Source organism: Theropithecus gelada, chromosome 3 (genome assembly GCF_003255815.1).
Source record: "Theropithecus gelada isolate Dixy chromosome 3, Tgel_1.0, whole genome shotgun sequence".
Lineage (NCBI taxonomy): Eukaryota > Metazoa > Chordata > Mammalia > Primates > Cercopithecidae > Theropithecus > Theropithecus gelada.
Genome location: NC_037670.1, coordinates 93,954,632 through 93,981,430, shown reverse-complemented (window position 1 = coordinate 93,981,430; position 26,799 = coordinate 93,954,632). Strand labels below are relative to the sequence as shown.

The 26,799-nt window shown below is 37.1% G+C and overlaps 1 protein-coding gene across 4 annotated transcripts in view; it reads left to right on the top strand.

Moving 5' to 3' along the window:
* HDAC9 (histone deacetylase 9) overlaps window positions 1-26,799 on the top strand; it is a 910,741-nt gene that overhangs the window by 693,701 nt on the left and 190,241 nt on the right. For all 4 annotated transcript variants that reach the window (XM_025379211.1, XM_025379208.1, XM_025379210.1 and 1 more), the window contains exon 17: window positions 15,902-16,009. In XM_025379211.1, the coding sequence (XP_025234996.1) occupies window positions 15,902-16,009 (108 nt within the window). The remainder of the gene's footprint in view (window positions 1-15,901; window positions 16,010-26,799) is intronic.

Below are 26,799 nucleotides of genomic sequence, written 5' to 3'. Positions count from 1 at the left end.
CTGATTCCCAAGCTTTTAACCACAATACTATGCACACACAGCACAACTCACCATAATTTCAACCTCATATGATTGTCAACACTCCTTTCCCAAGTGAGAATAGCCCTAGCCATAAGAAAAAAACAACCGCTATTTTTGCCAAGAGCATTCTCTTTTTTATTGAAATTCCTATGAAGTATTAAATCCATGCACTCAAACATCATCAATTTTGGGTAAAAAAAAATTACACAGCTGTACACAGTATTTCAACCCTAACTAGAACACTGAAAAGTCTCTGTCCTTGGACCAAACCACTGTGGGATGAGATACAGAGAATCTCATTTCGCACACCTACTGAGTCAGAGTTAATTTTATTAAGCTGCACTCTGGAGAAATGAGGCTCTAATGTGCACTGTCCAGTGAATAAAAGGAGTGGCATATTACGAAGTACCCTTTACACAATGTGGACATCAGATTAAATGAAGAAACAGGAGGAAAGTACTAGCATGGTATTTCTTGGCTCTGTCTCTAACTCAGTCTTGGTAGAACTGACCGGTAGTTCACTGAAATTTGGTAACAACAACAGGGACTCTCAAATTCCTTTACTGGCCACGTAACCCACAGGAATCCATATATTACTTGGTAAATCTATGAGTCCCCTGGATCTTAAGTAAGGATTCTTAGAGTCTGAAGATGTAGCCCTTTCACCAGAGCAAACATATTCCTCTCCTTATTCTTGTTACTGGCAAGTAAACAGTGAAAGGGAGATTTTTCGGAAGATAAAGAGTGACTAGAAATTGCACAGGCAAGGTCAATGAAGCTGCCAGAAAGCAGTTGATCATACCAGGAGATGGTTTGTGGTAGAGCATTAATGATCACGGCATGCCCCTTTTCTCCTCCAGCTGCCACATTAATAGTTCACGCCTTCTTTCCATATGGAATATCAGTCACAGCATTCATTCATCATATCCATGGCTTTACTTGGAATCTGAACGTCTTCCCTGTAGCTGCTCTGTTTCTTTTTCATCTCACCATGACTAAAGAAGCTAAGGTGTGGGCATTATAACCTACAAGTGATCCCAAAGGAATGGCTGTCATTCATGTCTTCCTTCCAGTGTTGAACAAAAGAGAGAAAGCATGTGGGTTCACCCACCCATTGTCATCATAAATCCATCCCAGCTCCATTTCAAGACTTTCAGGGTTTCAGCAGAACATCTAACATGAAATGAATATATACATTCAAGGAGTTGGTATGTTGTATCACAAGGGAGAAGGGAGAACACCCATTATTACAGCCTCAGAGCGGATTGAAAAAGAATGCAATAAAGAATATCAGAGGTTCTCAGACCAGAATGATGATTCTCATTGTTATCCCACAGGAGGAGAAAAGGGACAGTCACTCAGAGTTAGAAAGGGCTCTAGAAGTTTCGAAGTGTTGACACCTAAGTGTCCACAAAAGTGCTCAGAATAGCTTTATGATTTTAGGAGAAGTATCCTTCTGCCCAGCTGGAATCTGAGAAACCAGCAATGCAAAGGCTATGTTAATTATTATATCACTTATCTGAGACTCGGTTTCTTTATCTATGAAATAGGGCTAAGCAAGGCTCCCACATGGCATTATTTTGAGGATCAAATGTGAGAATGTAGGTTATCACTGGCAGCTATACATGGAAATGAGCACTTTGCCACCCTATGGGATCACTTTGAGTAGAGTCAGGTCTGCAGACGGTAAACAGACTCCCTGATTTAAAGGTTCTCAAAAGCCCTATGCAACCCTGAGGTCTCACCTGGCCTATCTATCCAACTAATGGTCTACCATTAGAATCAAGGCACTGCAGGAAGACTAATAAAGGGAGGGAGGACATTGTTTTCAGAAGTCCCAGTGATTAAGCATCTAGGCAGAGAACCTTCATTTAGGAACTCCAGAATCTGGATTCAAATCTTTACATTGTCACTGTTCCAAAAGTGCTTTTTCAACTCTAAAGTGCAGATTCCAATTCAGCAGGACCGAATGGGAGCTGAGATTCTGCATTTCTCATAGCACTCAGGGATGGCATTGCTGCTCATCCGTGTACCACATTTTGAGTGGTAAGATCCTGTAAGACCATGAACTCACAAATCATTGAAATTGCTGGGCCTCAGTTCCTTCATCTATGAAGTAAGGTGATAAATGAAATGTGATTTATTGTCTTCTCTGGGGATCAAATATGTCATTACTGTGTGATAGTACTTTATCCAAATTTAAAACAGCTTTTTACAAAATTCATTTTTCTTCAGAGATCAGATAGCAGGCTCCCATTAGCTTGTCACTGGGGATCTTGATGACTTAAGTCTTACGCAGTCTGTTTCCCTTGGGAAAATAGTGAGTGGGGAAGCTTCTGTGAGAGACAGGAGTGATGCATGACAACAGAGATCCAGGGCACTGGGGACACCACAGATGTTGCTGGATGATTCAGTGAAGAAGCAACATTGTAGGATGATGCACCAAAGGAAGCACCAAATGCTGGCAAGCAAGAGCTGGGAGGCTAAACATGGTGCTAACTGAAGACCAGAGAAGCAGTCATCACTACATTATGGATGTATTGCAGGACCCAAGCAGCAGTGATGTTTGTAGATTAGAAGTTTAGCTACAGTAAAGCCCTGCAAAGAACAGTATCACTATACGATTCTTTTGTTCTCATCTGTTAATTCATTCCCTCGACAAAACTTGTTAAGCATCTATTATGTGTCAGACCTTGAAGACAGAGCAGTAAAGACAGACACTCATAACCCTATGCCTATGACACTTGCACTAGCTCTCATTGCCCATCATGTTCTAAAGAACATACAGGCCGGGTGCGGTGGCTCACGCCTGTAATCCTAGCACTTTGGGAGGCTGAGGTGGGCGGATCACGAGGTCAGGAGATCCAGACCATCCTGGCTAACACGGTGAAACTCCATCTCTACTAAAAATGCAAAAAATTAGCCGGGCGTGGTGGCAGGCACCTGTAGTCCCAGACACTCGGGAGGCTGAGGCAGGAGAATGGCTTGAACCCAGGAGGCGGAGCTTGCAGTGAGCCGAGATCGCACCACTGCACTCCAGCCTGGGCGACTGAGCGAGACTCCATCTCAAAAAAAAAAAAAAAAAAATGAATGTACAACACAGAATATCTTTTTACAGTTCATATCTGTATTTGGCTAGCTAGGGCTATCATAATACAATACCACAGATTGGGTGGCTTAAGCAACAGGAATTAGTTTTCTCAGTCTGGAGCCTAGAAGTTCAAATGTTGGCAGATTTGATTTCTCCTAAGGCCTCTCTCCTGGGTCTTCGGATGACCTTCTTCTCATTGTGTCCTCACATAGCTTTACTCTGTTCACGCGCATCCCTGCTGTCTCTTTCTCTTCTTATAAGGACATCAGTCATTTTGTGTTAGGGCCCCACACTTATGATCTCATTTAACCTTAATTATCTTTTCAAAGGATTTATTGCTGAATACGGTCACATTGGGGTTAAGACTTCAATATATGAATTTTGAGGAAACACAAATTCAGTCCATAACGATATTAATGTGCAGGGTTTGCTTTAGTTGAAACCACAGCTCTTCATCTCATCAACTATGTAACTTTGGTCAAGTTACTTAACTTCTTTACAGCTCGATTTACTCTTTTGTAAAGGTGACTAGTAATACATTTATAAAGCTCTCATGAGGAATAAAATAGGTAGTGTTTGTAAAGTGCTTACTGGGGTCCAGCACCTAGTAGGTGCCCCAATCTTACCCACTATGCTGTTCTTTAAACACTGACCAAAGATATTTATTTTTTGCTTTCTTTGGGCAATAGATTTGACTTTATTACTTCTTCCTGTGAATCTACTAATAAATTAGGCTTTTCTTTTTCTTGGAACCTCGCAGCTCCCACCTCTTTTCTTACCATTTCCAAAAACAAAATATCTACTGGAATCGTCAGCTTTAACCCTAATTGTAAAGGATCAAGGATAGGAAAATGTTGAGCTTATCAAATACCTCTTAGGTGGGAAAAGATAATTATTTTGTTTCCCAAAGCAAATACAAAAAGAAATTTGGCATTAGAAGATGAAATTAGGTAATTTTTAAGCTACCAAATCAAGATGCTGTTTGCAGAAATATTTGGTCCACAGTAGATGATTCATTTAAAAAAAATATGCTTTATCTGACACAGTGCAAAAGTTAAAATGATTTTTATTTTATTTTACGGTTAAGCTTTTATACAACATGGCTAAAATGGCACAGAATCAATATTGCAATGAAAAACCTCTGTTTGTTGAGTCTGCTGTCTGCCAATAGGTTTCTAGGGGCATCTGATCATTATTTAAGCTTAAACTCAATTATTCAGAAAATGCCCTGTAGCCCTAGCATCAGTATAACATAGCAGCAAGAACTTACTAAACTGCTTAGAATTGGGTGAAGAGTTTCATTTCCCAACTTTCAGGGTGAAATGTTCAAGGCATCTGAGGAGGGATAGTGTACCACATTAAACATGCACAGTGCATATGAAACCTGTTCTGTTAATGGGCACAATAGTATTACATTTAACTCTGGGAATATTTCCACAAGGAAGCAATGGGCTGCATTTAGAGTATACAAAGGAGACTGTGCCTAAATTCCTTTTCTTCTAAGTCATTCCCTTCCCATTTGAAATACCTTCACATCCACTTTCAGGACAGGTAGCTTAATTTCTATCATGTGCGGCTTTTCAGAGCATTAGCTTTGTTTCAGGTTCCAGTGATTGAGCTATGCTTGATGTGCTTGGAAAAGCCTGCAAAGACCCACATTCATTCAGGAAACTACAGTTGAACTAGATCCATATGTGGCTAGAAAATATGTAGCTTTCTGATTGGAGGTAGTTCCTGGCTTCCAGCATTATCACAGATGATTTTTGTCCTTTGATGTGCTGCTAAATAGAAAGTAATGTTAGAAACAAAATGCGGGGATTTTTTTTTCTTAGTTACCATTGTCTGAGAGCTTACTGCCTCCAGCATTGTCTTGTGCTGTGTTAAGCACTTTATATGTATTGACTAATTGAATGCTAACAATAATCCTATGAGGAAGGAGTATTATCTCCATTTTTCTTAGGTCTTGGATCAGTGAATGAACTTGCCCATGTTTGAATAGTTTGCAAGTGGAACTGCTGGTTTACAAGGTCTCCAACGCTAAGGCAACAAAATAGATAAGGTGTTAATGCACTAAATGTCGATGATGTCCTTGCTTATGCTACCACCTAAAAGAATGGGATAAAGTAGAGGAGGATTTGTCCAAAGCTTGCTTCCTTTTAATCTCTGTTTAAAAGTATATTTAAAGCCTAACAATTTCTCCAAATCCTGTGGTTATACCAGTCTATAGGTACCAAATTTTGGTGTACAACTCAGGCAAATTATTGGCAGTCATTCTTTCTTGGTATAATTTATCTTGATAGGTGGAACTTATTAAAAAAATTCCTAAAACATTTATAATTTCACTTCTGGCTTCACCTTTTCTTTCTATCCTTTTATCCAAATAGAACTCTTTCTTTAAACAATTTGCAAAGAAAATCATTTCTCTATGAAGTTAATGCTTCTCAAATTATTATTTGGTAAGGGGCAAGGTTTTGTTTACTTACATTTCATTTCCTTTCTGTTGTGAAGAAATACTTTTACAAGATGCAATAAATGCAGATTACTAAAAGTGAGATACAAAAGACATAGAACATAAAAACCCCAGTTATTTTTTATTAGATTCAACAGATCATGTCTGGCCTTGTCCTCAGGCGCAGGCTGGAATCCTTCAGTAACACACCTCTGTAAGAGTTAGAGGACTTCTACTCTCCCAGGGCACTGCCCTGAGAAACCTCCTTGAATTAAGCTTTGATGGTTACCACACAAGGAATCAACTGAACTAGTTCTGCTGAGACTGTTTTTTTTTTTTTTTTTTTTTTTTTTTTTGCCTTTCCCGCTTTAGGATTTTCAAACTTTGTGTAAAAATAAATCACCCTGGGTAGCAGAAGTTATGCACTGCCAGGTTAGAAGCCATATTCAATACATACATAGATTTCTCTTAGCCTGACTGGGGGTTTTTAAGTGAATTATTGTCAATATTTAAGATAGAAAAATTGCATCTAAGTATACAATATTTAGGGCTACTAATAAATATCATGCTATCATTTCCTTAAGAAAAAAATTGTTTGGAACTGCGTAGCCACCTTTTAGCTGGGACACAAACACTCCAGTCAACCGTAGCTCTAACCAGAGAGCCTGTCCCTCATCCCCAGTTACCTGACATTATGTCTATGCCACCATTGTGGCTTCTGGAGTCATTTGAATACATGGCTACTTCCTTAGCCCTAATCTGTACCCCTTGTGTATTTGAGTCTTTCCAAGTATTTTTTTTTTTTTTTTGGTTCTTTGTCCCTGTCTGTGGACTCATGGATACTACTTGATCCCACTATGTATAAGACAATTAATCCCTTTAACACCAAGGAAATCCTGTCCTCTCCTCTCCTTTCCCTTTTCTTTCCCCCCCTTTTTTTTTTTTTTTTCCTTTTCTTTTTTCTTTCTTTGCTTTCATGTCTCACTGTGTTACCCAGACTGGCCTCAAACTTCTGGGCTCAAGTGATCCTCCCACCTCAGCTTTCTGAGTAGCTGGGCCTGTACGCACACACCACCAAAAGCCAGCTCAAGAATTTTTTTTGTTTTTTACAACCTAGTAAACATTTAAATTATTCCTGATTCAAATCCAAGAAGGCATTTTAAAAGAGAATGTTGCTGTGATTGCTCTCCGTGTGAACAATAAAAGGACAAAGGAAAACTGAAGGCCACTAGGTGCTTGCCCCAGAGGCTGGCAGAAGCACAGAGACTTCCGGATAAGAGGGCACTCAGGAAGCATCTTGATATTCTTGCAAAATCCTGAGTTGGTCATGGATTTTTATCATTTTAATTTATGTTCTTAACTCACAGTGGAATAAAGAAATGGTATAAACAATGGTTTTGAAATGTTATACCCATCTCTCAGCTGCTCAGAATCTGTTTCAAAGACAGTGAACAATTAAAAGGGTGGGTTACTCAGAATCAGTGCCCACATATTTTTCACTTAACAGAATGAATCATGGCCACTCAAAGGCAGCAGGCTTTCCATGTACCCCAGCCTGCCACGTGTGTAGGATGAACCCAACATTCTCATGAACAACAGTTTCTCAAAAACTTGGCTTTTAATAGGTAGCAATTTCGTGTGTGTGTGTGTGTGTGTGTGTGTGTGTGTGGTTTTGTATAGACTCATAAATTATATGATATTCCTTGACTCTTTATTTTGCCAATGATATTATATAATTATCTTTTTTTGGAATCATTAAATAAAATTGCAGTCCTTTCCTTTGATGTATTAAGGAGTGGTAAGGTGAGAATGAAGCAAAGGAATGGGAAGAACTATGAAGAGTTTTTCCTGGTTCTGTCACTAACATTTGTGACACTTAAGAAACCAAGGGCAGAATAATGTTTAAAACTAAATATATAACAGCATTGATTCTGTTCAGTAGACAGAATTATTTGGACAGATTCAGGGAAAAGACATTGATTAAAGTTATTTTTGGTTATATACCAAATAAAAAACATGCATCGTAGGATGCGTAGTGGCATTCCTGGCTTCTGTGCACTAGAAGGCAGTAGCGCATCTCCCTTACTCAGTCATGACAACAAAAAATGTCTCCAGAAAGCGCCAAACGACCTCTTAGATGCAAAATCACTTTCACTGAGAATTACTGCTCTAGCATAATAGCAAACAAATCACAACACTCAAGAAAAGCTCAACTATTCCAGGTACCACTTGAAACATTTGATTTTAAAAAATATTTTAGCACTTTTAACAGGGTAGGGTTTCAATACCTTGAAAGAAAAAACGTTCTTGCAGGTCTTAGCTAATTTATTTAATTAAAAACTCTTTATACATATATGATTAGAATCTGTTTTTCAAAATATCATTTTATTATTTATTTTACTTTTTGGATTTTGATTTTACTAGCATAAAAATTACTGTGGGTAAACAGCTCACACTTTTCTCAGTTCTTTTTCTACCTTCTCTAATTTCTAGCTGAATTGCCTCTGAAATTCATATATAAAACTGCTTAATAATAGCATCTACATCAATGGTCACTGTAAGAATTGTATTAGTTACTATGGGCAAAAGCTTTGCATGGTGCCTGGATCTTAGTAAATACTCAATAATTGCTAGATGATAATATTATTGTTATTGTCATTATTATTTCTAAATAAAAAGAAAATAACTTTATAGAGTAGGGAAATATACAATAAAACTGAAAACGTGGACTGTTAAATTTTAGTTTTCAATTACTTTCTCTGTATATTTTCTGAATTGCATTCTGCTATGACTGAGTAAATAAGATCATGTTTCTGCTATTCATGTTTCCTAAGTTATGTTTAACTCAGCACGCATCCTTTTTATCCCTTATTCTGGATCACCACTAGTAAGAGAGATTGCAACATGTTATTCTTCTTTTAAATGTGAACAGCATTATGTAGTAGCTAAGTTTTCATAAATAGATGTATAACTAGGGCTTTACCGGCCCAACTCTTTAACCTCTTGCAATTCCTCCATGCCTCCACAGAGAGCGCATCTTCCTAATTATTTTAGGAGCCTAGGTAATGCCTAATGTGAATAGTACCATGTGCTTCTGAATGCAAGATGTTTTTCCCATCGCCCCTTCCTTCCTTCCTTCCTTCCTTCCTTCCTTCCTTCCTTCCTTCCTTCCTTCCTTCCTTCCTCTCTCTCATGTACTTTTTGCTCACATACACTTTCTGTGTCCCCTGTTTCTGTCACCCCTCTTGGGTATGGTTTTCTTTCTTGGTTGCTTTCTTGCTTCCTTCCTTCCTTTCCTTCCTTCCCTCCTTCTTTCCTCCCTTCCTCCCTCCTTCCCTCCTTCCTTCCTTCCTTCCTTCCTTCCTTCCTTCCTTCCTTCCTTCCTTCCTTCCTTCCTTCCTTCCTTCCTTCCTCTCTCTCATGTACTTTTTGCTCACATACACTTTCTGTGTCCCCTGTTTCTGTCACCCCTCTTGGGTATGGTTTTCTTTCTTGGTTGCTTTCTTGCTTCCTTCCTTCCTTTCCTTCCTTCCCTCCTTATTTCCTCCCTTCCTCCCTCCTTCCTTTTCTTTTTACTCATATATCACTTTCTGTGTCCTCTGTTTCTGTCGCACCTCTTGAGTCTGGCTTTCTTTCTTTCCTTCCTTTTTTTAATTTCTTACTTTTATTCCCTCCCTCCCTCCCTCCCTTCCTTCCTTCCCTCCTTCCTTCTCTTTTCTTTCTTTGTTACCAGTGAGTTCTGCTGGCCCCTGCTGATGCACATTACCGATATTCTGGGGTCTTCACATTGCCGAGTGCTCAGGATTCTCTGAGGTTTATAGAGAAACAGAAAATGTGCTTCCTTCCCTCTTTTAAGATCATAATCTTTAAAATTGATACAAAAATGTTCTACTTAATTCTCATATTTTTAGAGGGTTTAAAATGTTTTGCCTATTTTATTACTAACAATCTTCTGTGTCTCTCAACCCCTTTCTACCCTATTAAACACACAGGACTCTGGGAGTGTGGGTTGGGAGAGAATCTCAGTAACAGACTCTGTGCTACTTCAGATTGTGCCTCCTCCTCTGATGACTAAATCTTTCTTATGGGCCAAGCTCCTGTGACTCTCACCCTAAAGCGGGATTCTGCCCTATCTCACCGAGTGTGTTTGTTTCTTCACACAGAAAGACATTTTGTGGAATAGCTTCACTTACACTTCTCAACCCCAGTTTTGGATGTATGTTAGGTCCAGACCCTCCTACATATTTATAAAGTGAGTTGAACTTTGGGACGCCTATTTCAAGACTGATAGATTTTAATTCTGGCAATAAAACAAGGCCTCTGTGGACCTATTTCTACTAAAGCTCCCTTCATGCTTTGTACATTAGTTACATCATTGAAACATTTGAAAGTTAAAAGCATACTGTTTTTTAGAATGGCGCATAAAGCAAGGCTTGGTACAGATTCCAGAGGAATCTGAAGGTAGGAATCTTTAGGTATTGCCATACTGTAAAATACAATTTAAACCTCACTAGCCCATGTGTATAGCATATCCTTAGAGACTTCTGCCCAGAATCCTGGCTAGATTTTGCCCCCTGCCATGTGGCAAAATAAATTCCTGACCTTGGAAATAAATGGGACACAATATTTCCCATGCTCCCTCAATTGTGTGATAAATATGTTATTTTTTTCCCCAATTATAGTGATTCTCTCCACAATTAATAATATATCAGCCTCTTCCAGTTTGATAACTTCCTTTCAGTTTAGAAATACTGTCTGTTCAAGATCACCTTATTATTGGACTTAATATCTTTAGGTAATTGCTTAGCCTCTCAGATTCCTCTTTGAAGATGGCATTTAGGCACCTGAGGGAGGGACGGAGACCTGAAGGGGTACCTGGATCCTCATGCTGTCCTCTGAACACTCAGGGTTCCACGGCAACCTCTCTGCACCGACTATTCCTGATCTCCCAGAATTTGAAGCTGAGGTCGGCAGCAGATTAACTCTGATTACTGATTTCTCTGCCAGCTGGAGCTTGGCAGGGCTCCCGGGCTCCAGTAGCCTCCTTTTGGCTCACATTGGTACTGGGGTTCCCCTGAACCCCTCTGTGGACTCCATTTGGCTCCACCCATAGTTAAACCATTTCACGGGCTCTCCCATGTCGTACCCCTTGGAGGATGGTGAGAACTTGAGGCTTCCAGCTGCACTACACAGGAAGCAAGAGCATCTCAGGAATGCTGTAGTCTAATATTCCGTTAGTTTTTCACACCACTCTACAGACTTTATTGTATGGTGCCCACAGTTTAGTGTAGAAATAACTTCAAAAAGTCCCAAATATTGACTGAACATGGCGGTTCACACCTGTAATCCCAGCACTTTGGGAGGCTGAGGCGGACGGATCACCTGAGATCAGGAGTTCAAGACTAGCCTGGCCAACATGGTGAAACCCCATATCTACTAAAAATACAAAAATTAGTTTGGTGTGGTGGCGGGTGCCTGAAATCCCGTCTACTTGGGAGGCTGAAGTGGAAGAATGGCTTGAACTCAGGAAGCAGAGGTTGCAGTGAGCCAAGATCAAGCTACTGCACTCCAGCCTGGATGACAGAGCGAGACTCTGTCTGGAAAAAAAAAAAAAAAAAGACCCAAATATCAACCAAAGTGAAGGCTCACTGACTATTTTGTCGACTTACCTGAAACATTTTTCTCTCGTTTGCTCACATGTTGCTTTCTGTGTTCCTTGTTTCTGTCGCACCTCTTGAGTCCAGCTTTCTCCATTCTCTCAGGACCAGAAGAGGTGGATTTTGGATTTTCCTTCCACTCAATGCGTTCTATATCTTCCCTAATCAACAAGCATGCCTGGTTGTCACAGGTAGAAGGGGTCTCTACTCTGAATCATTCAGAGAAGAAATAATCATATTCTTTTGATACTGTCACTAACACAGAACCATGATCCAAGACAGCCAGGTTCAGTTCTTGATGTGAAAAGGAATTTGGGAAAATATCATCCTCACCACAAAATCTGTATTTTTATGTATATTGAAGCAAAATTCTATTTTGATCATCATTTTCTTTACCTTTCTTCTATATCCATCGTAATCTCCTTTCAGCTCATGTACTATTACTCCTTAATGCGTGCACACACACACACACACACACACAGAAAGTCTCTCTCTCTCTCTTTCTCCCTATCTCTCTCTCACTGTGAAAAAGTATAAGTTGTTGGAGAGACAAAGGGGAATTTATGTGCATGGAAAGAAAAATGGCAAAGCATATTTTTTCAGAATATAGCAGTTCTATTTTTTTTTATTATAATTTAAGTTCTAGGGTACATGTGCACAACGTGCAAGTTTGTTACATATGTATACATGTGCCATGTTGGTGTGCTGCACCCATTAACTCATCATTTACATTAGGTATATCTCCTAATACTATCCCTCCCCCCTCCCTCCCCACAATAGGACCCAGTGTGTGATGCTCCCCTTCCTGTGTCCAAGTGCCTTGCATGTCTTCTCAACTTTAGCAAGCCCTTAGTAGTGGGCCACTGTGCTCAGGGTGGCTCCCTGCTCCACTGTCATTCCTTTCTTTTCCAGCCTCATCTATTATGTCTTGCATTATTTTTCCATTTCCAGAGCCAACTCTATGCCACTGTCCTTCAACTTCCAAATGTGAGGGTACCTGTCTTCTTATAGTTCCAAACCCTTCTGGTGTCTACTTTCATCATTATTGCATTGCCATTTCAGCCCCTTAATCCTGCATATCTATATCCATTCCAAGCAAATCCTTCTTTCCCTTTTTTCTTCCCCTCCAGTTCCAAAATATCTTATTCTATGCCAGGAACCACTATCAGTCTATGAACTCAACTGTCTTCTCTTACCCAGAGTTTTTTCCTACTGTCAAGATGTTCTTCAGCAGTTAAAATCAGAGCTCTCTTAAGGAAGTAGCCCTCCTGATGCTATCACTAATATAGGGAAATTGGTTGGAAAGATTGCCAACCAATGAGAGGGACGTAGAGGGAGGAAAAATACTTTTTGCCATTGGGAATGTTGGAAAGTTGATATGGACGTTCTTCTAGTTACACAGATTATAGCAGAATTCGTAAGTTATGCATCCTGTTTTATCACTGAAGTTTTAATGAAACTGTAACATGGAAAATACTGTGGTTAGCTTTTGGCAGCTAATTTGGCCCTGAACCCCATTTGGAACATCATGCCTTAAGAAAGTATGCTTGTAATTTGACTTATGAACAAGCTTTTGTGATTTAATCTTACTATGAGCTGAAGAGTGTGCCCTCAACATTTATGTACTGAAGCTCAAATCACTAATCTAATTATATTTGACTACCTTTAGAAAGTAATTAAGATTAAATTGATTAAATTAAGTCATAAGGGTGGTGTGTGCTAATCCAATAGGATTGATATCCTTAAATGGAGGGAACTTTAGTACAAGGAAAGGCCATGTGAGGATGTAGCAGACACGTGGCCATCTGCAAGCCAAGAGGAGAGTCCTCACCAGTCACCAAATGGGTTGGCACCTTGATCTTGAACTTCAAAGCCTCCTGAATTGTGAGAAATAAAATTTCTTTTGTTTAAGCTACCCAGCCCATGGTATTTTGTTATGGCAGCCTGAACCGACAAAAACAAACCTGTTTGTAAATTCAGAATTAAGTACAATTACCCATTTTTGAACATATTATAACCACAAAACTTGACCATTACCATTTAGTTATAAACTAAATGTAAGCAAAACATCAGTTGAAGTGGTATTGAGATAAATATTGTTTTTGTTTCAATATAAGTAAATTAATGGATGGTAAATCCCATAGATTCCTAAAGAGAGCTTCTTTAGGGATAAGCCTAAACATTGGTTATGAGTCAAAATATCCATCATCCACCTATGTGCTCAACATACTTTATGATCAGTGAACATAGCTTTATTATAAAAGTAACCCCCACCTGCAACTCACAGTAGGTACTCAACGAATGTTAACTGAATTAAAACGAAATGACCATTATTAGTAGAAGTTTGGACACCAAAATTAAAGTCACAAACATCTTAGGCAGATAGAAAGGTATGGACAGGCATATGGATATCAAAGGTATTTGTGGCTACCTAATGCCCTTTAGTATGGTCAAAGAGACAGTGCTCTCTGCTGCTTGAATGTTTTTCTAATCAAGTTCAGTATTTATAATTTTTTGGAAGGAAATTTGCTACTGCTTTAAGAAATGAAGAAAGAAACAAAGCTTATGATGTACTCCAAAGTTGAGTAAAAAGGGGTTAGGAATTTTACATGGTTCTTGAGTCACTGAATAAGTCTTTTGGAATGTATTTATTTTATTTTTTTGCTTGCTTCCCCAGTAATTTAAATTCTGATTAATGCAGGCTTTTCTTTGGTACTAGTAGTTCTGTAATGGCGGGAAAGCTGACTAAAACCTATATAATACATGGTAAATAATGATTTTTATTTTTCAATTTGTGCAGTCATCTTCCTTAAGAATATATCTACACAAAGCTTAAACAACTACTTATTTATATTGGTTCAGTAAAATAATAAAACTTTCAATTTAGAGGGCAAATGATTAGGTCTCAGCGTCCATTTGAATGATTCCTTCACTCTTTAGCTGATAGTGTAGACCATGATGGTATTGACTATGATAGGGGATGCTGCCTCCTAGAAAGCATGGGTTTCTTGAGGAGGGTGATGGAAAGGCATGTGCTGACAGGGTCAGAGTTCTGCGTGAGGGTCCTGTGGTCTTCAGAGTAGCCTCTCTAAGCCACAGTGTACCCATTCAGTCAACATGTAGGCCTCTACTATGTGCCAGGCTTTACGAAACAGGTATGACAGTAGCTGAAATGGTGGTAGCTAGCTTTTGCTTACCACTTACTCATTTAATCCTCACTACAATCGTATGCAGATGGTACTTTAAAAAGTTGGTATTTTCACAGATAAAGGAACCAAGGCAGAGAGGCATTAATTAATTAATTCCCCAACATCACTCAGGTTTTAATGATGAAGCCATGATTTTACCCCACCAGTTTGATTCCAGAAACTTCACTACTATACTGCTATTTATAGGATCTTAATTTTCTTTTTTTATGTATGCACTTATTTACTGTTCTCATTTATTTTTATGTATTCATTGTTCTTGATAGTATTTAAGTCTGTAAGAACCTCATGAGAAAAAGGCATGTGAAAATTCTTAGAAAACTGCTTAGTACACCGTGAATATGTGTTGTTATTATTTATTGTATTTGTTCCATGTGATTAGGCCTCTTGCATTTAATTCTCTATTATTTAAAAAAAAAAAAAAAAAAGCTTTGTTTTATGCAGAATTTCTCCCCTTTGATCCATTTGGGAAGTCTTGCTATTTACATCACAAACTTTGTATTCTATTTCCTGGTGTTTCAAGTAACTTATGTGTCCTAAAATTAGAGACTTCTCCCATCGGATACTGTTTTTTTTATGTTATGAATTATTTTATATGTTAAAAAATATCACATATATGATCATTATAAATCACTATTGTTCTTTTCATGTATACATTATTACGTGTTTTCATTGCATGCATGAAAAAGAGTAAATGCATTTTATAAAGGGAAATCCAGAATATTGGTACATGCTTTGTTTTGATAATAATGTTCTCTAGTAGATAAGCAGCCATGTATTTTACTAGCCTATCCACTTTTAACAATACCAGTTTGAACTGAAACAAGCTGACAAATTGTACTGAAAGTTAGAAATCTTTGAACATCAAATTTTTCCTTGCAATTTGCTATTAACGTTTTAAGTGTGAGGACCACACACTCCTTCCATTTAGTTGGAGAACCTGACTTGCGGTTGCTACTTTCTACTCCCTGACTGCTGCTGCTACCTGCCTAATAATTGTCTTTGGCTCCCTGTAAACCTGCAGTCAGAAGGGCATTTGAGTTTTCCCCCTCTAGCACTTGCAAATTCGATTTTTATGTATAACTAAGTGCTCTTCGTTTTTACTCTATCTACTACTGGGGCCTGGTTTCTAGCAGGCCTGTAACTAAGCCAGATCCAGCCTATGTAATGCTGTTTGTAATGAGAAATCTAAACAGGGAATGGCAGTGAGGCATGGCAGGAATGTGTTTCCATTGGAGAAGTCAGTGTAGAGAAAAAGTATAAGCAAAGCCATGTCCAGAAGGCCTTTTCAGCTGGCCAAGACGGAAGACAAATGTTATTGTACATACGCTGTTACCCTGCCAGCCCTTCCTCACAGATTTGCTTTCTCTCTCTGTCCCTCTTCCCCTGCGACCTCTTCCCCTCTTTCCCCCTTTCATCTCTTCCTTCTCTTTCGCTTTCTTCTTCTGTCTTCGGACTCTGCTGACTGTTTGCTCAGGTGGACAGTGACACCATTTGGAATGAGCTGCACTCGTCCGGTGCTGCACGCATGGCTGTTGGCTGTGTCATCGAGCTGGCTTCCAAAGTGGCCTCAGGAGAGCTGAAGGTGAGGTCTGGGTTGCATTAAGTGTGGGAAATCCAGAGGAGAAGCTGAAACAGAGATGTTGTTGTATGGGAATTGTGGGGAGTGTGGTGTGGTAATAAAAGGAAGGGCAGAAGGAAGAGGGCAGAGATGGCCAGCAAGGTGTGATAATAACTCGTCTGCAGGCAGGGAGTAGCTCATCCTGCTCACAGGGCCTCCTTCTTTCTGAGAATGCTGCAGTCAGGGCCCACTGGTGTGCATTTAAGAGCATAGAGATCATAAGTAAAGCTATGGTTCGGGTTAAAAATACCCTTCGTATATACATATCTGTCATGCCATCCTGGGATTCTCTTTTGAAGTGATTTAAAAAATATGATTACTGAGTAGTGTGTATAAGCTCAGAATACCACCCAGAGAGAGGGAGGCAGAGAAAGGTAAATACCAGACGGGAAGGATTGGGAGGAAGAAGGAAATTGTTGATTAGAAGGGTAATGATCCAGAGTGTGTTTTTCCATGAAAGAACTTAAAAAATGAGCTATGCTTTATTGTTCTTTTCTTTTTATGGTCTCTTCTTTTCTACATCATATGAAAAGAACAATGTCAAAACCCCAGCGTTTCCCAGTCTAAACAATTTATAAAAGCCAGAGACCTGACAGACGTTGACATTTTATTTGGTATTTTAACAGTACTATTTAAAGGTATGCCATGTGCGTCTTGAATACAGTTACCCCAATAAACTTTGTTGGTGCTAACACGGTCTTTTAATGCACTAGTTCACACACTTCATGACGCAATCTGGGTGGTGATTGATTCAGTATTTTTAGCAATTGTGGGGCTTAGGGAAATATATTACGACCAAAAACATATGCACTGTGAGTTTTGTTAATCCAAGATAAAATGTAATTAGGATTACTTTTCTTTATGTCTAATGAAGTTTTATTCAATTACATGGGACTCTTCTAGTTGCGATTAAAAATGTAGAGTAGGAATGTGCACTTCACAAGGTAGCGTTTGTCCAAGAAGTCTTTGCTCTAACTCTTTAAAGAGTCAGAGCCTTTGGAAATATAATTTTGATAGGGTGGGCTCTATTTAAAAAGTAGATGTGCCTGTATATATTTGACATAAGTAGTATCAGGACATTGCTCATCTCAGGGGATATATGGGGTCATTAATGTGGTGCTTACTCTTCAGTCTTTACCTTTGAAAATGAGCAAATAAAAAGAGGAGAGGAATCAGCCTGTGGAGAGGTTTTGGCTGTCTCCCAGTAGAACTTGAAGAAAAATTCTTCCTATCTGAGTGCTTGTGTTGTACTTGCACTACTGCAATAAATTGACACTTTAAAAGAAAATTTAAACATCTTATTTTAAAAAGAATCCAAATAGCAGAAATCAGCCAGGCCACAATATTATAATTTTAAAGATTATGCTGGCACAGCTCTTTGATAACAAAGATAATTATGTTAGCATTCACAATTTCTAATTGTTTTAAGTTTGTGTAAGTTTAAGCAATAATTCAGAAACCTTCTCAAGTAGAATACCCGCATGTTTCAGTCATCAGAAGCATCATTATTAGCTTCACTGTGTGCAGAATTGCCAAATATATGCATGAAGATAGTTGAATAAAAACATAATTCCATGTTTAGAAGTTATCCATTTAAAATAGCCAGTTACAAACAATGTGTCAACAACACATAGTATGGGCATGCTGACCACCAGCTGTAGTAACATCAGGTGTTTATATTAAGAACAAGGATTTGTACAAATGTCTTCTCTTCCTCTGGTTAAGGAATCAGCAAGCATGGTTTAAAAAGAAAAGACAACAATTAAAAAAAAAAAAAAAAAAAAAGAGGAGCCAGCCTAAGAATCAAGAAATCTTAGTCCAGGTTCCGCCACTTAAATAGTGTGTCATTTGTGGCAAATCTGTAACTTTTCTGGGGCTCAATTTCTTGTTCTGCACAATCATCTAGGTGGGATTGATAACACTAAAGGTCATCCATAGCACTGGCATTTTGAGCTATTTGCAAATGAAAAGTGGATATGAATCTCAATTATACATACTATGGCATCCCAAACAGTAGATATTCTGAAATTTCAATTTGCTTTGATGAACATTCCAGATTGTACAGCTGGGTTAATTCTTTCTGATTGCCAAGTCCAAAGTAAAAGTCCAAGATAGGCAGAATCATAACAGAGGCACTGGTTCTATGCTGACAGGTCAAGAGACTGAAGCCCTGGGTTGCTAATAATTCGGGTAGGCCCACAGAGATGCCATGGGGGAAAAGTAGAACTCACAAATGATTTGGAGCCATAGTAAAGAACATGTGTAACTGAGGTAGAGAGCCATGTTTATGGACCCCTATTCAACAACCACAAAAACTACCCAGTGCCTACTTGTCCCAGACTCCAATATGACGGGGCTGATATATCTGCAGGCTAGGAGTATTATTACTCATGGTGGGTAGATTCAATTCATTCAGAACCTGGAAGAAAATAGGGACGCTTATTCAAGGACACTGGTAAGTAATAAGAAATGTGAAAAGAAAAGACTTGAGCATTTTGTTATTCATTTTTCTGCATCTACATTCAGTTCTCACATATTTTATCCCATTCTCCCAGTAAATCAACATTTAATTAAATAACATTGGCATGTTACAATACCACATTGTATGAGATTGCACTATTTTTTCTTGGAAAGTAGAATAAAATTAAGAGCTTTATTTCAAATACGATGGGCCTGGATATAGTGTGGAAATGAGAGATGAGAGCTAGTTAGAGGAGGTCTCTGATTTCAAAGAAGATGAGGACCTAAAAGATAAGAAATGTGCACAAAAAAAGAAAATGCCTGAGAAAAAATTGTATGACTTGGAAATTTTGTTTGATGCTGAACTTGACCATGGCTAACCTCCAAACTTTTGATAGGTCCCTTCCTTTCTTCCCCTGGGGGATATTGATGAGCTGAAGGAATTAGAAGAATGAACCAGGCACAGGGGGTGGGTTTCATGTTAATGCTTAAATAGAACATGGGCAGCAAACTGTATCAGCAAATTGGTGTATTTTTTGGCACAGCATAGACATACTCAGCGGAGTTCCGTGAAAATCATGGGGACTTTCAGGCTTTCCAAGTTTTTAAACAATACATTTTTTAAAATACATAAGAAGGAATTCCTCAAATTTACAGATACTCAAATTGGCTATTTCTCAGATTCTATTACAAAGGAACAAAAATATTCTGAAATTGTTGTAATGTTTGGTATATTGGAAATCATAATTGGAAGAATAATTATCTCAAAATGGTTTTATTGTTTTACAGGACATTTTAGAAAGTATGTCAAAGACATAGAAATAACTCTAAAAGGTGAACATTTTTAAATCGTAAATAGAAAAGGATTGATACTTACCAAAATTTAATATAAAGATTCACTTTGATGTTCTTTTGACAATGCTACCGTGTCTTCATAAAAATAGTCAAAATTGCTTTTAGCTTCTGGACATATTTATCAAAACAAACAAAAACAAAAATATCCTAAACACCTGATTATCTGAGTGATGGATGAATTTGAGTGTATACTGAATGAATATGAGTTTGAGTGTGTATTACGATGTCATGTTGCTAATAATAACTGCTACTCACTGAGTGCCTTCTATAGGCAGCCAGTTTACCTGTAATTTACTATTATTCTCACAATGTACCCTTGAAGTAAGTATAGGATACTGGCTCAAAGACATTAAGTAACCTTTCAAGATCCTGTAGATAGATTAATAAATAATAAAATATGTAAATCTAATAATCCTCTGTTTTCTTTCAGCCACTGTATCAGGACATTGTTTTACAGACAGCACAAATACACATTTTTTTTTTTTTTTTTTCTTTTGAGACGGAGTCTCGCTCTGTCGCCCAGGCTGGAGTGCAGTGGCCGGATCTCAGCTCACTGCAAGCTCCGCCTCGCGGGTTCACGCCATTCTCCTGCCTCAGCCTCCGGAGTAGCTGGGACTACAGGCGCCCGCCACCACGCCCGGCTAGTTTTTTGTATCTTTTAGTAGAGACGGTGTTTCATCGTGTTAGCCAGGATGGTCTCGATCGCCTGACCTCGTGATCCGCCCGTCTCGGCCTCCCAAAGTGCTGGGATTACAGGCTTGAGCCACCGCGCCCGGCCCAAATACACATTTTAAAAAGGGGCTAAAACTATTTTAAGTAGGCAAAATTTGATCTTTTTTGTTATTATAAAACATTTGAGACATACAAAAAGACAAAAAGTTGCATTCTTACCTAACAAAACATTAGAATAAAATAAATACCCACGAACTCCTCATCCAATTTAAGAATTGAACTTTGTTCACAATATTAAAATTCTCTCTGTGTTTATCTCATTCCTATATTTTAAAACCAGATAGTCATTAATCTATTATATATTTTAAAATTATGGCCCAGCACAGTGGTTCATGCCTGTAATCCCAGCACTTTGGGAGGCCGAAGCAGGTGGATCACTTGAGGTCTGGAGTTCAAGAGCAGCCTGGCCAACATAGCAAAACCCCGTGCCCACTAAAAATGGGAGTTCAAGACCAGCCTGGCCAACATGGCAAAACCCCGTGCCCACTAAAAATACAAATATTTAGACAGGTGTGGTGGCAGGTGCCTGTAATCCCAGCTACGTGGGAGGCTGAGACGTGAGAATTGCTTGAACCCAGGAGGCAGAGGTTACAGTGAGCCGAGATTGCACCGCTGCACTCCAGCCTAGGCGACAGAGTAAGACTCTGTTAAAAAAAAAAAAAAAAAAAAAAAAAAATTTCCTTTTGTCTTGGTAATAGCTTTAAACATGTTTTTTACTTCATAAAAATGGAACCTTATTGAATATAATCTTCTTCAGCATGTTTCCCCTAAAAAGTATATTATGAGGATTTACCCAAGTGGAGATATATATATGATTAATTCATTTTCATTGCTATAAAATATTCCCTTTGCATCATAATTTATTTATTTATTCTTCTGCAGGACATTGTAGTTGTTCCCAGGTTTTTGCTCTTTTGAGTAATGCTATATGAACACCCTTGAACATGGCTGCTCTTTCACTACAGTATTACAAAGAGTAAAACAGTCAGCTCCTAGGCTACTCTCGCAATAAATTTCAGTAGGTAATGCCAAGTGGAATTACAAAGTCATTTTACCACAATGACATCAGAAAAATGTCAGTCTAAGTGTTCAGAAATTCTTTTCTCCATAAAACAAAGATAAAACGGGTAAAATGTGTCAGGATGAAGTGTTTAGAAACTCTGAAAATTAACCAGTCTTCCAACAACTCAGGAAACATGTTTAAAAAAAAAAAAAAAGAAAACCAGCCGAATCTTGGTGAGAACAGAGAGATTTGTGGTGTTTTAACTCATCATATTTCCATCTTCCCCTTTCTAGGTCCATGGTAGCCTTACCAAATAATAGCCTGCATTCTTAGCATAAACTAGTAACTTGGCAACCTCTGATGGGGAGATAGGGGAGTGGATAATGGAATTGAAGCTCCTTCAAAGCCTCAATCCTAGAGAATTATTATTATTTAACCTGTCCAGTGCTTCCCTGCATAACTTACTTGCAAGGCTGTATTTGCCCTCATGAGGTTTTCATACAGTGTGAAAAGCCTTTTTCTTAGAAGTATTTGTTGTGAAAAATTAATGGTGATCACTTAACTTTATGGCTGCTTGAGGTGGTGGATAACAATGGGGCAAACAATAGGTTAGCCAAAAGCATCAAAGAAAAAACTGAGAAATAAAATGTGCATAAGGACTATGAAAAGCCACATCAGATTCCTAAGAATCTAGAAAACCACATGTATGATAGGGCTATGTGCATACTCAGGTTTGTGTTCCGACTCAGGACAGACCTGAAAAGGCCCTAAGCTCTTATCTAAAGCTGACTTTGAGGCTCTGTTCAAACAAGAAGTGAAGGTCCAGGTAGAGTTGTCAGCTGCCTGGCTAAATATTTAAAATGTGCGCTAACACACACACACACACACACACACACACACACACACACGCACACACACACAGCCCCTTGGCAAAGGCTGGGGGACTGCTAGTTTTAAGCATTAAAAAATATATATTTATCCAATCATTTACTGACTAGTAAGCTAACAATGCAAATAACTCAGTAGCATATAAAACATAGAACACGGATCTTACACAACTATTTCAGAAAATTCACTAAGAAAATGACAATAACAAAAAGGAACAAAAACAAATCCTGGAAAGGGGTGAGAATATGATTTCTAGTTTTGCCATACCGTTTTGTTTAAAATGTCCAGTTTTCCATAAAAATGTTTGAAACAAGCAAAGAAACAAGAAAGTATGCCCCAAACAGAGGAAAAACAAATCAGTCAATAATAACTGTCCCTGAGTAAGGTCAGTTGTTAGACTTACTAGACCAAAACTTTAAGCTAGATATTTTTAATAATTTAAAGAAGTAAGTTAAACCATGTCTAAAGATTGTATAAGGATGTATGACTCTATAAACAGAATACTAATAAAGACACAGACATTGTTAAAATAAAAGAACCAAAGAAAATTCTGGATTTGAAAAATACAATAACTTAAATGAAAAATTTACTAGAGGGGCTTAGTAGATAGAAATGTGAGCAGGCCGATGAATATGTCAGCAAACCTGAAGATATCTAGTCTGAAGACTAGGAAGAAAAGAGAATGAAGAAAATGAACAGAGTTTCAAAGGCCTGTAGGACATGATCAAATGTACCAACATATGCATAACAAGTTTCAGAGAAGAAAAGAGAAAGGGGAAGAAAGAATTTTTGAAGAAATTACAGCTGAAATTTTCCAAAATTCAATAAAAACATTAATCTACATATTCATGAAGCTCAGTGTGCTCCAACTAGGATAAACTCAGAGATCCATACCTAGACACACCATAATGAAACCATTGAAATCCAATGATGAATAGAAAATCTTCAAAACAGCAAAAGAGAAGCAACTTTTCACCTCCAAAAATCCTCAATAAGATCAACAACTTATGTCTCATCATAAACCACGTAGGCCAGAAGGCAATGGGATGACATCATCAAAGTGCTGAAAGAAAAAGACTGTCAATCAAGTATTCTATGTCCAGCAAATCTGTCCTTCAAAAATTATGGTGAATTTAATACATTTCCAAACATGCAAAAACCAAGACAATTGATTACTGGCAAGCCTAGCAATGAATTCCAGAAAATTCATTTCCTTATAAGAAACGCCAAAAGGAGTCCCTAGGTTGAAATTAAAAGATATAAGACAGTAACTTGAATTCACATAAAGAGATAAAATACAACAGTGAAAGTAAGTACATAGGTAAATTCAAATCATGATATAAATGTGTTTTGTATTTGTAACTCCTCTGCTTTAAAAGGCAAACTCACAAGCCATACTTATTTATAAATCTGTATTAATATGCCCACAGAGTATAAAGATGTAATTTGTATGGCAATAACAGCACAAAGGAGGGCATTGGAAATGGAGCTATATAACAAAAATACAGAGTTTTTGGATACTTTTGAAATTAGAATGGCATCTAAACTAGCTTGTTGAAAGTTAAGGCGTTAATTGCAATCCACAGAGAAACTAGTTAAAAAGCCCTCAAAAATATATGAAAATAAATGACAAATAAATTTAAATAGTACACTATAGAATATCCAACTCTAAAAAAGACAGTGATAGATAAATAGAGGAACAAAAAAGACAACATAGAGAACAAATACTGAAGTTATTGTATCAATTTCAACCCCCACCAGCAGCATATGAGTTTGAAACACTCAATTCTTGTCTATATTTGGCATTTTCAAATTTTTCAATGTTTTCCAATTTTCTGGGTGTAAAATGCCATTTATAAATGGTATTCATTTGTATTTTCCAGGATGTTGATGAAATTTAGCATTCTTTTTCATTCAGGTGTCCTCTAATATAAAATGCATTTATATCATTGCCTAATTTTATATTGAATTGTTCATTTCTTAATTATTTTTTGAAATTTTAAAATATGTTCTGGATACTCTGTCATGTTTAGGTGTAGAAAATATTTTCTTTCAGGTTGTGGCTTATGTTTTCATTTTTAAAAATTATTTATTCCACGAGAACAATTCCTTAATTTTCTTTTATGACTATTCTGTTTTGAGACTTCATGTCCACTTTCTAACCATGAAGTTAAAAAATATTCTCAAGTCTTCTTCTTTTCCAAGGTATAATTTTTACAATTAAGTCTTTGAATCATTACACTTTTATATATTCTATGAGGTATGGATACAAGTTATCTTCTGCATCCTGTACCTTTTTTATTCTTCTTAATATGGATAATCAGTTTTCTCAGCACCATTTTATTAAAGCACCGTCATTTGTCCACTGATCTGTAATGGTATGTTGTCACATACCCAGTGTCCCTATGAAGTTGGGCCTGTTTCTGCAATCTCTGTTTTACCTCATTAGTCCATTCATCTATCTCAGAATCAGTACCACATACTACTCATTACTTCAACTTTATAAGAGGTCTTGACTATCTGATAGGATAAATTTTTCCACTTTCTTATTCTTCCTCACTAGATCTTGACATTTTCTTTGTTCTTAAATGTATAGTTTAAACTTACCTTGCCATTTTGCATGAAACATTCCATGACAGTTTTTTTGCATTGAGTCTACAGATGAGTTTGACGAGAATTGACATTTTTAGATGATTGAGTCTATTTGTTTCTGAGCATATGTTTACATTTATTTATACTTTCTTTGAAGTTTCTTAATCAAGTTTTATAATTTCTTCTTGGGCAAGGCATGGTGGTGTGTGCCTATAATCCCAGCACTTAAGGAGGCTGAAGTGGGTGGATTACTTGAGCTCAGGAGTTTGAGACCTGCCTGGGCAATATGGCAAAACGCTGTCTCTACAAAAGATACAAAAATTAGCCAGGTGGGGTGGCATGTACCTGTTGTCCCAGCTACTCAGGATGCTGAGATGGAAGGACTGCTTGAGCCCGGGAAGTCAAAGCTGCAGTGAGCCAAGATTGTGCCATCTCATTCCAGCCTGGAAGACACAGTGAGGCCTTGTTTCAAAATAATAATAATAATAATAATAATAATTTCTCCAAAGAGAAAAAAAATATATATGTAGGTAATTCATGCTTTTGAAAAGAATTTTAGTGGCATCTTATTAGAATTACTTTCTCTGAACTGATGTACAAAGGGGCTGTTTATTTTTTGCTAAGTGTACATCAGTATTATTGCAAAACTAGTAATAATTTATCTATAAGTCATTTGGGATTTCTTTCTAATATAAATCTGCAAATAATGATAGCTTTATTTCTTTTTTTCCAATAATTATACCATTTTAAATTTTGTATTTCCTTATTACATGTGCTAAAATCTCTGGTATAACGCTGAAGATAATTGATCATGGTGAGTATTCTTGTGTCTTTCTAGATTATCTGTTTCACGTTAAATATTATTTTTACTACAGGCTATTGTAAATATTTTACATTTTGTAGAAGAAATTACCTTTCATTGCTACTTTTCTAAGAATTTTCTTTCTCCTGTGAAAGGATTTTGCATTGTATGAAATGTTTTATATGTGGCTATTGGTATTATCAAATGAATTGTATTTAATTTATTAATGTGATGAGTTAATTAAATATTAAAAATTTTGTGTTCTTGAGATAAATCTACCTTGGTTATGATTTATTATCATTGTTATACATTTCCACATTAATTTGCTAGTAATATTTTGTTTGGAATTTTTGCATATATGTTCATTACTGAAATTGGTCTTTAATTCTTATAAAGACCCATCAATCTAGAGCATCAGGGCTTCATAAAGTGAGTTTGAGACTGTCTCTATATTTCTCTACTTTAGAGTAATAGTTTGGTAAAATTGGGAAATTTGTTTCTTCAATGTTTCGTAAAACTTTCCTCTAAAGTCATAGAGCCTTGTTATTTAGAAAGATTTGTAACTACTGATTCAAATTATTTCATTATTATGAAACTATTTGGAATTTGCATTTCTTTTTGAGTCAATTTAGGGGCAATGTGTTTTTTCTTGACATTTCCATATTGGAGCTAAATTTTCAAAATTACTCATATGAATCTGTTCATTATATCCTCTTTTAACACTTTAATGTTTGCAGGAGCTTTAGCAATATATCCTTTTCATTATCATACTGTTTATTTTTCCTCTTTTTCTTGATCAATTCTGACAGAAGTTTGACAATTTTCTAATTCCTGTAGAGCAAACTTTGGCCTTTGTAGATGTCATATATTTTATGAATTTCTTCTATTTTTATTATTTGTTTTATTTGGGAGGGGGTCATATATTTATTTTACTAATTTATTAAATTATTTAGCTCATTATTTTCCAACCTGTAGTCTTTTCTATTTATTAGAACTATAAATTTTTCTTTAAGTATTATTTGAATTACATACTGTTTTCTACAAAGAGTTCTCAAGAGTGTGGTTTTTAAAATGTCTTATTTTCATTATCTCCTTTTTTGAGCCATTAGTGTATTAAAAGTGTATTTTTAAATTTCCAAAAGTGTGATTGGTTTTAGTCACAATTTTCGTTATTGACTCAGTTTGAATGTAAGATACTCATAAAATTTGGTTTGTATCATGTTCTTGGAAGTTTATGAGATTCGCTTTATTGACTAGTGTTCTTACTATTTTTAAAATGTTCTTTGTGTGCTTAAATAGAATGTGTATCCACATATTATTGAGTGTAATGTCTTATATGTCAATTAGCACAAGCTTATCAATTATTTTGTTAAAATAGTCCATATTTGGCTGAAGGATGTTTGCAGGATTCTATAATGGCTA